This window comes from Anabas testudineus, chromosome 11 (assembly GCF_900324465.2).
Source record: "Anabas testudineus chromosome 11, fAnaTes1.2, whole genome shotgun sequence".
NCBI classification, from domain to species: Eukaryota; Metazoa; Chordata; class Actinopteri; order Anabantiformes; family Anabantidae; genus Anabas; species Anabas testudineus.
The window spans coordinates 12,088,336-12,101,784 of NC_046620.1; the positions used below are offsets into that span (position 1 = coordinate 12,088,336).

At 41.4% G+C, this 13,449-nt stretch overlaps 2 protein-coding genes across 23 annotated transcripts in view; both read left to right on the top strand.

Moving 5' to 3' along the window:
- fbxl2 (F-box and leucine-rich repeat protein 2) overlaps nt 1–5,118 on the top strand; it is a 14,067-nt gene extending 8,949 nt beyond the window's left edge. For both annotated transcript variants that reach the window (XM_026347844.1, XM_026347845.1), the window contains exons 3-14: nt 347–401; nt 1,091–1,165; nt 1,358–1,452; nt 1,924–2,088; nt 2,190–2,316; nt 3,028–3,102; nt 3,210–3,340; nt 3,464–3,524; nt 3,629–3,673; nt 3,991–4,047; nt 4,154–4,366; nt 4,545–5,118. In XM_026347844.1, the coding sequence (XP_026203629.1) occupies nt 347–401; nt 1,091–1,165; nt 1,358–1,452; nt 1,924–2,088; nt 2,190–2,316; nt 3,028–3,102; nt 3,210–3,340; nt 3,464–3,524; nt 3,629–3,673; nt 3,991–4,047; nt 4,154–4,366; nt 4,545–4,652 (1,207 nt within the window). In that variant the 3' untranslated portion in view covers nt 4,653–5,118. The remainder of the gene's footprint in view (nt 1–346; nt 402–1,090; nt 1,166–1,357; nt 1,453–1,923; nt 2,089–2,189; nt 2,317–3,027; nt 3,103–3,209; nt 3,341–3,463; nt 3,525–3,628; nt 3,674–3,990; nt 4,048–4,153; nt 4,367–4,544) is intronic.
- Nucleotides 5,119–6,949: 1,831 nt separating this feature from the next.
- clasp2 (cytoplasmic linker associated protein 2) overlaps nt 6,950–13,449 on the top strand; it is a 49,481-nt gene continuing 42,981 nt past the window's right edge. For 8 of the 21 annotated variants that reach the window (XM_026349532.1, XM_026349537.1, XM_026349541.1 and 5 more), the window contains exons 1-2: nt 6,951–7,914; nt 12,781–12,859. In XM_026349532.1, the coding sequence (XP_026205317.1) occupies nt 7,717–7,914; nt 12,781–12,859 (277 nt within the window). In that variant the 5' untranslated portion in view covers nt 6,951–7,716. Of the gene's footprint in view, nt 7,915–12,780; nt 12,860–13,449 lie in introns of all 21 variants that reach the window. The other 13 variants (XM_026349535.1, XM_026349539.1, XM_033326255.1 and 10 more) reach the window with 4 other exon arrangements.

The following is a 13,449-nucleotide window of genomic DNA, read 5'->3' on the forward strand; positions in this document are numbered from 1 at the left end:
CCTGTGTATGTATATACAGCATGTTTGTCTGTCTGTCCCAAGCTGTCTGTAGCCTTGCATGTCTGAGTGCCAGAGATTACTCATTGGCAGATTAATGGATTGAGCTGACCCAGTAGCCTGCTGCATGCAGCCCTTTGTGGCTGACCGGCCCACAGCTCAAACGCCGCCTGTCTGTGGGGCACTACTGCCACCAAACACAGGGCATTGTTCTGTTTTCTACAGACTTAAAAACATATATTCAGAAGCACAAAAGGAAATATTTTCAATGAAATCTAAGCTCTTTATCTGAGAATAGTTAGTGATCTGAGACAAACCCATTCTTCAGTCTTGTTGTCTCTCTTTCCAGAATATTCTCCTATCTAGATGTGGTCACACTCTGTAGATGTGCCCAAGTATCCAAGGTAAGTACATCCCTCTCTACACCTCCAAACCACCCGCCATGAACTAGCAGAGTTACTGTTTTAAAAGAATCGATTGATGTAATTATAAACTCTGCTACGGTTATAAATTAACTGGATTCTCTAGAAATGCCTCTAACATAGTGCCATCTGCTGGATATGACAAAGCACCACTTTGATATAGTGCAGTGCTGCTGAAAGCCGTTTATGAATGAGCTGTCTGTGAATAATATCCACACTGTGGCATGGGGACTTTGAACACAGAGCTGTGGTGGCTGCTTCGCTTACGGCAGCTCTGAGGTATTTGTCTAAGAAGAATCTTGTACCTGTGACAAACCCAAAGTATAGTTTTGACTTTTCAGACATTGTGATTGTTGCTCTGATGATTTTGTTGATTAATCATGCAGCTGCATTAATATTAAAGCATCAGACGTTATAATTTCCTATTTAACAACAGCAAATCCTCACACTAGAGATACTGTAAATGGGTATAAAAGGTGCAACTACTGCACCTGCTCCATGTGCACAAAAACAAGTAATGGAAATAGTTTTTGTGTATAGAGAGCTGTACAATTGAGTCTGCCCCAATATGCCGATTCATTTCTCCCACATCTTATGATAACAAAGTAGTCTTCCCCCACCTATGTCTGACCTACTTGTCTCTCTCCACAACCTGTCTGTGATCCTATCAGGCGTGGAATGTCCTGGCCCTAGATGGCAGCAACTGGCAGAAAATCGACTTGTTCAACTTCCAGACAGACATAGAGGTGAGGGATGTGTTGCAGTTTTGTAGCTGTGCGTGTGCGAATGTGCATGTTGAGTAGCATTATCCAGTCCAGGGCTTAGTGCTGGGTCAGTAGGCTTTGGTGCCAACTGTGACGTCACAGCTGATCCTCTGTCCTGTGCACCAAGTCATATTACTGTCTTTCTCTCTCTCTCTCTGTCCCTGTGTCTCTCAGGGGAGGGTGGTGGAGAACATTTCGAAGCGTTGTGGAGGCTTCTTGAGGCAGCTGAGCCTCAGGGGCTGCTTGAGTGTGGGAGATGCCTCCATGAAGTGAGATTCTCATTGTCTCTCTGACACACACTGATACAGTAAATGTGGTTTGATTACATGCTGTTTTAGTCCCTGTGTGTTTATGTTTAAAGTTTAAGCAGCTTGTGCCTCTGTAGTCCCAGGGGACTTGGCTCTGAAGTTATTTACATTTCCACTTTATCCTACTTAAGAGTGTACATGAGTAGAAAAAGAAGAACGGTAGTGCCATTTTCTCATATAAAACCTTTGAACCTCCTGATGCATGGTTTCACTTGACTATTTATATAATGTCTACAACCAAAGAGGTTTTAAAAGATGTACAATAGAAGCTTTTCTTTAACAGCAACATAACAAAGAAACATGTAAAACATCCCTAGGGACTGTAAATGACTGTATTAATTGGCTCCTGAGCAACTCCAATCATCTGACATCTTATTTATTCAATGAAGCAGCTCTTGAGTGTCCCCCTTCTCCCTCCCGACTGTTTCCCAGGACATTTGCTCAGAACTGCAGGAACATCGAAGTGTTGAACCTGAATGGCTGCACCAAGATCACAGACAGCACCTGCCTCAGTCTCAGCAAATTTTGTTCCAAACTCAAACACTTAGATCTCACCTCCTGTGTGTCCATCAGCAACCACTCCCTCAAGGCTCTCAGGTAGCATCAAACACACACTACACACTGCCTGCATCCCTGTCTTACTCAAACACCTGAACGCTCTCTTTTTATTACTGAATCATACGGATGTCCTCAATCAGTGATGGCTGCAGAATGCTGGAGATGTTGAACCTGTCATGGTGTGACCAGATCACTCGTGATGGCATTGAGGCTCTGGCTAGAGGCTGCACTGGTTTACGAGCACTGTTCCTCAGAGGTTGTACACAGGTACAGTGTTTCACATAAACGCACACTTGGGCACACACGTGCATGGGAGAGCAAAAATGTTTTTTAGTATGGGCACTTCTCCACTTCAGAAGGTTCAGTCATTCCTTTTTAAAACACATGTTCCCCACATATCGGTGATAAAACATTTAATTTGTAGTTCTGTGTGTTTACTAAGATCATAAAACACCATTATTATTTCTTGATACAAAGTTTTATTATAAAATACCAATATATTTTGAAGAGTTGACTGATTTAGACATGTTGGTTTTGTCCGGTTTCTATCTTCCATTAACCAGCATATTGTGTTACCTGCATCCAGAGCACTCAGTTTACTGTAAACAAAGTCACAGCTCATGCTATACTTCAGAAATGTGCCCTTTTCCACACTTACCGTTTCCACCACACGATTATAAATTTAAAAGTATAGTGCTTTATGTCTTTTTTTTATTTTTGTTATGTCGTGATTCAGTAAGATTAGTATTTTGTTTTTATTTGTTTCTCTTTTCATTTTGTTACTATAAAGTCAACATTTTCTTCAGTCTTTTTTTCCAAATAAAATTTTTTTTCTTTTCTTTTTGACTGGAAAAATAACCCGAACCCGCAATGATGACATGTTTGATTGTTGGTTATAAGCCCTTGCAAATACATGAACACACTGTTACATACATAAGCTGTCATGACTGAGTACTGTGCATTTTTATTTTAACCCAGCTGGATGATGGCGCCTTGAAGCACCTTCAGAAACACTGCCCGGAACTCACCACCATCAATATGCAGTCTTGCACAGTAAGATAAATGTTTGGTCATGGGGTGGAGAGAGGAAGACTGATGTGAAGGATGTATCTGTGTGTGTCTGTGTTTTGTAATTTGTTTTATGGGTCTTTTGCCTCCAGCAAATTACAGATGAAGGCTTGGTCAGTCTGTGTCGAGGATGCCACAAGCTGCAGATCCTCTGTGTGTCTGGCTGCAGTAACATCACTGATGCCTCCCTCACTGCACTGGGACTTAACTGTCCGCGACTCAAGTGAGAAAAACATATGCACATACACAAGGATGCACAGAATCTCCCGTCCCACAGTCCTTCAAAAGGACATCAGCAGCTTTAAGTAGTGCTCACATTTATATCTGTTTCTGTGTCTGTTTTCAGGATCCTTGAAGCTGCACGATGCTCACATGTTACAGATGCTGGGTTCACTGTATTGGCCAGGGTGACTTTTAATTTTGCTTTCACTCATTCATTTGACCTCAATCTCTCTGACTTGAATTAAATGTCATTATCCCAAAAGCTACAAGAATCTGTTTATCTTCACAGAACTGTCATGAGCTTGAAAAAATGGACTTAGAAGAATGTATTTTGGTAAGAGTTTGTGGTTTCTTTGTTTACACCTAACTTTATGCTCATATATTTATTTATGCTGAGTCTGTAATAATTCTTGCCTTTGAGTCGTTCAAAGACATGGGTAGAGTTTAGAGTATAGAAAAAAGACAGAGTGAGAGTGTAATTTTTGATAGAAAGTAGAGTGCAAGATAGAGAGGAAGTGACACAGGAGCTGTAACAGTGTTCAATTCAGTGTGCAATTCAGAAGCTGCTTCTAAAACATGCAATGTGTCACGAAATGCTGAGAACTGAGCATCTGGCAAATGAAATGTGAACAAAGTTTGTCCCCCTCTCAGGTGACAGATAACACCCTGGTTCAGCTGTCTATCCACTGCCCTCGCCTGCAAGCACTGGTAAACATTTACATCTGCGGTTATAGTTGGTGCCTCGTTTTGGATCGGCTTGTGTGCATGATTATGGAGGTCTAATCCAACTATCTCTCTGCTGTGTCCCGGACAGTCCTTATCCCACTGCGAGCTAATCACAGACGATGGCATCAGAGCTCTGAGCAGCAGTACCTGTGGTCAAGAGCGCCTAACCGTGGTGGAGCTGGACAACTGCCCCCTCATCACTGACGTTACCCTGGAGCACCTGAAGAGCTGCCATCGTCTGGAGCGCATTGAGCTCTACGACTGTCAGCAAGTCACCAGGGCTGGCATCAAACGCATCCGGGTGAGTGGAACTCAAGATATACAGACTGTTTCTTGTCACTTTTTTATTTCAGGAGGTTAAAAAACCATAATAGCTCTAGCACCTCTAAAACTCCCCAGTTACATCTTTTATTTCAATTAATTTCTTTTTCTGTTCTTTTCTGTATAACCTCGTATTAACGTACCTCTTCCCTATACAGGCCCACCTTCCGGAGATCAAAGTTCATGCCTACTTTGCTCCAGTGACACCCCCTCCCTCTGTACATGGAGGTGGCCAGCGTCTGTGCCGCTGCTGCATCATCCTCTGACAGTGGAGGGCCAGGGGGGGCCACCTCTGTCTACAGGTCCTGCTGCTCTGATGTGGGCTGAAATGGGGTGGGGGGAATTGGGGTAGGTAAAGGGGAGAGGAGGGGCTGGACCCACTCACTGCTCCTGATCACTGATCAAAACATAGACTGATCGCCACTGATCCCTGATCAGTTGAACCTGTCCCTCCTCTCTCCTCTTGCTCACCAATCAGCTTTGCAGCAGCCCCGGGTTTTGGCATGAAGGGGGTTGGGGGAAAGATCGTGGACGGATGGATGGACTCTTTTTCTCTCTCTGTCTCATGTTTTCTCTCTCACTGTAAGGACAAAAACAGATTCTCCACTTCATCCTGCTCCTTACACCCCTGACCCTACCACCTCTGGGTACAGTGGACTGCATCTGGACAGCTGGAGAGTCTGAACAGTGGAAGTACAAAGCATCGTGTTCAAACTTAAAAAAAAAAAAGAAGTGTCATCTTGGACAACCGTTCGCTCTCTGTGGAGTATCATCTCGACCAATCATGTGACAACTCTATGTGACCATCCTGTGATTTATTCTGCTTTGACCAATAAACACGCAGCACAGAGGGAGAGAAGAACTGAAGTGTGGAAAAAAAAACCCACTGTTTTCTGGGTGTAAACAGTGAAACTTTGGCACAGCCGGGTCGACTCTCTAATATGGAAGAGTTGCTGGGGAAAACAGGAACTGCAGAATGGCACATGTGACATATCTGTGCAATCTGAGAAACCTCTGTTGAGATACTGATTCTGTTTGTATAGAGAATGTTTTGCATTGGAAAAAGAAATACACTTAAGGCAACTCACTCAAAATTGAGGTAGGCCAACAAAATATTGTTTTTCTTTTCAGTGCTTATTGTAATTGTCCACGCCTGTCTATCCAGAGAGGGAGACTATGTTTGTCATTGATTTTGAAATGGAAAAGAGAAACTGGACCCATGATTAAGACCCTCAGTGTCTCCTGTGTACTGCGTGGTCACGTTAGCTTGTAGGCCCTGATCCAGTCTTGTCAGTAGCCCTGTTCACTAGCCCCTACTTGACTACTTAAGCGTTTGTTTACATCCTGGATTATGTTAGCACCACAGAAAAACTTGTTTACATCAACAGGTACAACTGGGGCATACCCACTGTTTTTAACTGGACTGTTAAGTCTGAAATTCAAATGTATTGCTGCGTGCATCTGGATATCAATCAGGGCTAAAGGTGCAAGTTTGCTTCAAAATGAAATGGAAATTTGCTTAAAGGTATGAGATTGAGAGCAAACGCACCGAAACTTTTTGACAATCACGTGAATTTATGTATTTGAAAGTTAGTTTTGTGTAATTGGCAGGTTACTGATGATATTATATTATAGTATATGATGAATTATCTTTATTCAGTATACTCCACTTGCTTAATGCTCCAAGCAGTACATGAGGAGTTATTTAGAAATAGGATTTGATACAGGTCTGGTAAGATCTGCCATTGTAATAAATGTAATTGATCAGCAAGAAATTCCCAATCATCCAGTCCTACAAAACAGATGTGGTAAAGGAAAGTTATATACAATGACAGTGAAAGCCTCAGAACCAACTGTTTATTTCACTCTATTAAGACACTTCTTCAGATCAACGGGATCTCAACATTATCCGTCTTTCCATGCAGAGTACCACATATGGGGCGTGAAATACCGTCATTTGAAGCACTGAAAATACAACTGAACAGAAGCAGCTTGCAATATTGTGCTAAACACGAGACTTGCAAGTGCCGTGTAGTGCCAAGTGCTCAAAGACTGGGAGATTGGCAGGACTGTGGATAGGACTGAAACAAGGAGAGCAGTCAGGTGAGGAAAGACTCGGATACATAGCTGACTTGAATGGCTGTGATACTAATGTCCTCTCTTTGACAGATGTTTTAACAGTTTTATGTTTAAGAAAATAAATAAATAAATGAAAAATAAACAATGAATAAATAAAAGTGACTAATAGTAAATGTGCTCTGTCTCTCCAGTGTCAGATTTGTCACAGTACTTTCTAGTAAACTGCGGGAAACTCAGGGCGGTGCAGTCCTCCATTGGGCCGCTAGATGTCAGCACAGCGCCGTGTAGGCGGCAGATACACCCACATAAACAGTGCGGCTCGTTGCGAGATATTAGCTATAGCACATTATTTATTTTTTAAATAGTTCATATATTAACGTTCAATCTGAAGTATACCTGTGGTTCATTGTGGTCACACTTCAATAATTTGACATTTTTCGTCAGGCATTACGCAGGCCAGCTGTGCGGTGCCCGAAGACCCATCGGCCTGATCGTTGGTCCGCAGCCGACCCCCTGGTAAACTGCGGTCCCCGGCAGCGCGCTAGCTTTCGGCGCCTCTCAACGGCTTTAGCGGTAGCGGCGATTATTCCTGGATTAAAGCGAAACCAGTTACCGCGGGGCTGGAGCTGAACCCGTGTTGTGGAGGTTTGCTGCAACTTTACCGCTGAAGGAGCTGACAGCTGGACTTTGCAGCCTGTGGTCATGGAATAGAAAAGAAGAGTGGAGCCAGGCAGAGTTAGGCCTGCGGATAACTGCCGTTAGCCACCTGAGCTAGCTGTGAAACTGTCTATCCTTGTTTGGGTCTCCGTGCTAACTAGCTAAGTGCTATTTTTGCTAGCATAACAGTTAGCCAAACAGGACTGCTAGCTTGTTTTGATGCGGATATATTGACAGAACCCGCTGGAGTCCACTACAATTACACGTTTCCTAAACTTTTTCGAAGTTCAAGTTGTTTTTCTGAGCTAACGTTGTATAGTTTGCAAGCTAGCGAGCTACGTCTTTGTCATAACGTTACGAAGTTGAGATTGATTTGGGCTGAAGGATGGCTTATGTGAATTAATCTCTACTTTTCTCAAAGGGATTGCATGTTGACCAGACATAATTTAGACACAGTCCAGACCGCACAGCCTCTCTGTCCTTCCAGGGGATTACAAATAATATATCTTTTGGTCCTTCACACCCCGTCCCACCAGCCACTGTCTCTTCTCTTCGGCCGGCTTCTGTGGCTGGCCACTCGGCACTGAGTGCCCAATGGAGGAACATGATAACATGGACTATTTTTACCAGCAGGTACTACAGAAAGATGTTTCTCGCAGGTTGCAGGTCGGTCAGGAGCTCATAGACTACCTGAACGACCCACACCGCTCCACGGACGTGGACCAGGACAAACCTCGGCTGGATAAAACAATAGACGAGCTAACGGGATGGGTGAACTCCAGCAATTTCAAGGTGAGATATCTTCTGGACAGTCATCGTGAGAGGGTATCGCAGTGTCACTGCAGCAGTCACCCCCTTGGTCTGTTCATTCATTATTTTCCATCAGTTTACCGTGAAGACGTGAAGAGATAAGAGAAGGAATAGTATGTGCTATATTTGCCAGAAGCATGGTTTAATTGCTAAGAACTTCAGCTGGATATTTTAAATGAACTGAAATTGCTCGAGTGGTATAAATCTGATCTGATCTCACACATAACGACTAATAAACCTGCTTGCTTCTTTATCTGATCAAATTAAAAACATTTCCAGATTTATTTATTCTATCTTGCCAAACCTAGAAAATAAGAAGTGTGTGTTTCGTCTTGATATCTATTGCTGGATCACAAAAGGCAGACATTTTTAAATGCTATCCAAGTGACAGCAGAAAATTTGTAGGGCATTCCTGTGGTTTGTTAGGGTTTAGTTGTTTTGGATAAGACCCATTGTCAGGACTGTAGACTGCTGGAGGACTGGATGATATGGGGGAGGGGCTAGGAGACTCATTATTTTGACTTATGCTTTCACTCCATCTACACCCCCTCAGTCTCTCTCCTACATAGAAACACATTCTCAATATGTCTTTTTTTTTTGCCTCTTCTCAGTTTTTCTAGTCTCTCTCTTGCTTCATGTTCTGTGTGTGTGAGGTGGCCTTGTCTGCACTCTCCCATATCTCATAAATGCTGGAATGTCACATTTTTGCCAAGGTATTACACTCATCCAGACTCAAGTAGCAGCGAGTTGGAATCAATATGCAGTAAATGATTTATGTTTATTAGAGAGAAGGTTATAGTATAGATGCTTTAATGGAGATATTTTAATTGCTCACTTACTTCAAGCAGCACACTTTCCATTATCAAACATTTGTTGTTGTTTTTTTTTTAACTAACTAAATTAAGACTTTAAGATTTAGGTGCAAATATTGATGAAGACATTGATTATTAATTATATGTTCTGCCCATTTCTATGATGTTTTGTTCAAATTTGTACCTGAATGACTCATATATAAATAACAGAAAACTGGAGACCTTCAGACAGCGTACTTTAAGTGATGCTGATTGACTTCCTGATGGGCAAAAGGTCTGTGTGTGGATGGGTGGGTGTAGGGGTGGCTGTTAGCAAGTTGCTTAGTCAGCACAGCGAGGGAAAAGAGAAGAGATGATTCATAGTTGACAAGAGTCAGAGTCGTGGCTTATAAAAAAAAAAAAATCAATGTGCAAATAAGGAGATATTCATATTCCTCTTTTATGAATGGATAAAATACCCAATTTGTCATGTTTGTATCTATTCTATCCACTCTTTCATTGTGTGACTTTGACTAGAGCTTTTTTTTTTTTGGTCAAAGAGTCAGATTTACATGGTCTCGATCTTTTTCTTTACAACAGACGCACATTCACCTATTATGTTCTGTGCCTATGTGAGAGACACAAACAGAGCACATCGATTTAGTGTATAAGCAGTTGGACCAGATGATGGGAAGACCGCTGAACCACTTAAGGGTTGGTGCTTCTGGTAGCCTGTCCCGTCCAGATGTTTTAATCTTCAGGATCTTTGAGAAGTAATAGTAGTCAAGCATGCAAAATTATTTTGGCATCAGATATGACAATATGTACCATCAGGGCTTTAGGGTACAACCACCCAACAGAGCAAACACTCTGAGGCCAGCATTTCTGTATGCACTGCTGCATCAATACATTCAAATTTTAAACAATTACTCAATGAGGCTAGTCAAACTCAGCCAGCTCTTCCTGCAGATACAACTCTTCCTGCAGGTGCCTCACAGAAGAAGCCTGCGAAGAGAATTTAATGGGAAGCAGCTGCAGGAAGTACACCACAGTCAGAAAGGGCATTTTGTCTTGGGGATTAGTGTTTAGTGTGCACCATTCATGAGCAAGGAAATATGGTTATAAATTAAATGAAACCACAATAATAAAATAGGCTATTGTAATCTAGCACAACATAAAACAAAGGCATATTTTGCTATTGTGTCCTGAACCTCAGTGTACCTAAATGTGAATTGCACAGTGACTACAAAAAGTATAGTTGTAAAAACTCAGCTTAAATTGTATTTTTAATTATTTATTATAAAAATTTAGTCCAGTAGCTTAAGCAATAGTCTCCTGTCTGCCTCATTTTGTCCTGCCTCAAACATTTGTGTGTGACCAGAGATTTGGACCAGGTTTTTTTTTTTTTCCCCAAAAACTTACTTTAAGCCTCTCTAGAATCCAGACTAAACCCTGTACATGGTATGTGCATTAGAAGGCTAAGCCACCACACTCAACAACCTGAGTCTTCACAAAGAACTATTCATACAGGACTAAATATTTTTTCTCCAGCATACCTCAGTCGCCATGGTTTGAATTTTGCAGTTTAGAGATGCCGTTGTATGTTGTGAAATATTTCTATGTGTGTGTCATGGTTGACCTTTATTAGACACCAGTGTTTTTGGAGTGATACCTAGGTAGCCTTTTGGAACCCCCCCCCCCCCCCCCCTATTTCTCTTTACCCCCTAGGCAGGCCTTTCACTTCAGGAGGTCTGTAGAGCAGGAAAGAACCTCCTCTCTGTGTCCATTTTTTCTCCTGGTCAAGGTGACTAGCAAGCCAGTTTTCCTCCATCTCTTGTCTTCTTTCTCCTCCTCTCTGTCTCTGTGTCTCTCCTCTCCATGTGACAATGCCATATGGTTATGGGCACCAAGCTTGTTGGGGTGCTGAGTATAGGGGGGAGGAGAGGCCTGATGGCTATTTTCTTCCTACACTGTTTCTCCTTTCTCTTGCTGTTTTCTATCCCCTCCCCCCCCAAATTAGGTCAGTATAAGAGAATCGTCAAATCAACACAGAGATCAAGGTTTTTCTGTGATTTTTGTTTTCTGTGGTAATTCTTGGCCTCCACAGTTTTCTATTCCTCATCCCCTCATCTTTTCTTTCTGTAACTACCTGCCTTGGCTTCCTTTGACTAAAATTGGGAAACAAATGCAGCCTGACTCCCTTCTCAGTACAGGACAGAGAGGTCTGGAGAGCTATATTTTAATGGATTTTCTTTTTGGAGTGTTCAGTTTTACTGCAGCGTTGCCAACACAAGCATTCCAGGAGCACAGCACTGTGGGATGTGATCTTAATCAGAAACACAGTGGAAAACTTAACTCTACTACTAGACAAGAATCCAGCCTACCTTCCCCCTATGAGTCATATCACAAGCAAGTTTTATTTTTATGTGGGTGAGCCACATAAGGACAGTGGGGTGAAAGAGAGGCAGGGAATGGGAACGTCAAGGCCACTATAACACACATGATGACACTGAGTATCCACGTCTGAAGATGATAATCTACACTTCAACATTTTATTCTACAGTTGATTCAAGTCATTATTTTGATATCCTGATGAAGTCATTCGAGTTTTACCAAATTTAATTTAAAGTTTAAAATTTTAATTGAAGTACAAATCAGTTTGCTTCCATAAGGTGCAGTTATACAGAATTTAAAAAGGGGAGACATAAAAAGAATTAAAAAGAATGCCATATCTGTTGACTAGGAGTATAGGAAAATATTGATACTTATTATTGAGAGTGTCATCTCTTTATCAAACACATTATCCATTATAACATATGTGTTATGTAATCATTTCAACTCAAAGGCCTGAGTTTGAACTGCCCGTCAAAGAACAGCTCAGATGTCATTGCTTATCGATCACGTGGTCTTATATGGGGGGGGGGGTTATTGAAAAATAAGTTGTATTACTAAACTTTCTGCTCTGGTATTTTGTAAATGAAAAGCACTCAGTCAGTTAATCTTGAGAATAAATGTGGATTTACTTTATTTGACAGAACACTAAATTGTAGATACATTTTATTTCTAAGGGTTATTTCAAATCTGCCTTTTTTAGTCTGGTTGAATGGCTGTCTGGTTTCTTTGAACAAGTCTAAACACAGTGTTTTGCAGGCCATAAAAACAGACACATCCTTGGTGTAGTCCCAGATGAACTTTGGAGTGGTTCATTTGTGGTGGGAACAGTCTAACTTAACGTATTTTAGCTAAACTGCTAGTTTACAGTCTGTTTTCTTTGCAAAGTGTGAAGCAGTGTTGTATTTTAAAGTCCTCTCTCAAGATGCATTCAGTTGCCAGAGATTTGTTGACATTATGTCCAGATAATTACTGTGGTTATGACCAAGTGCTGATTTTGTCATGCATGCATAGCAGTTTTTCTCTCATGAATATTCACTAGTCTGGAAGTTACTTTCTTCCCTTGTTTATTTCCTTGTTCCCGGCCCAGATCCATTTACCCAAAGATTGGACAAGAGAATTCTTGCGTGGCTTGCAGTGATGCATCCTGTTTGCTTCAATTTTTCTATTTATGAAAATAAACCAAACCAAAAGGAAAATGGACCAACTTTACAAACCGGTGCACTGAATCAGATCAGAACAAACCATGTGTCGATTTGAAAATTCCCTTATTTGCTTCATCTATTGCCAGCCTCTGTATGTCAGTGTGTGACATGACAGGCTTCATCCAAATATCAGATTTATGTACTTAGGCAGGTTGAAGAAGAAACAGGGAGTGACTTTGATTCCTTTATTATTACAAAATTACTTCCACACTCTTGACTGTCTACAGAGTCAGCAAACCTCAGGAAGATGCTTGTTTGAGCATTTTTTTAAAAATTCATCTAAGATGCTAAGATCAGACTTAACATTTTGCTAAAACCTCTGCAGTTGGAATTTAAACCTCTGCACTGAAGTCAATTTAAAACATAATGAATGAACTCTTGTGAAATATCTGAATCTACACATGAATTATTGTGCATGACCCACTGTAGCCTTTGTCTTTCTCACACTCTGATTTTTGTAGGTGGCACTGTTGGGGATAGACATCTGTGGTGCATTTGTGGACCGCATTGGAGAGCGGTTCAAAGGATACCTGGGCACAGGTGAGATATCTTACTGCGATTCATTAAAAGTTTGCATTTGTTTTTTTAATTGAGGTTGCACACTAGCGGCTGTTGGAGTGAGTTGTTTTCTTGTGTTTGGAATGCTAAGTTAAAACAACTTTGTGATGCACACAAATCTTTTTATGTTGGGAGTTGATTTCCTGATCCATGTAACAGATATCAAATGTGTACAAACCTGTTTTTGGCAATTCAACAAGACAACACCTCGTTGTGGTTGTAATTTAGTTTGTCTGCAAAAGTGATTGCAAGGATCTTTTTCTTTGTCAGTTCATCAGGTTCAACAGTGTCTTTTGCTAAATGTATGTACATTATTTTAATTACTAAGTGCTTAAAGACTGTCATGTTACATAAGGTGTGAACATTTGTCTGTCAGATAAGATGCTTAAGCATTTTAGCCTCTGCCTGCTGTTTCCTTTAAGACAGAACAGCCTCACAACTCTCAAGCCTGACACCCTCCCTTATTATATGTCCTTAAGTCTCTAAATTAGGCTCTGATTTGCTCACCACACTCCCTGTTACACCCCAAAACCACACCTAACTTTCATATGATCTCATAGATTAAATCTGGT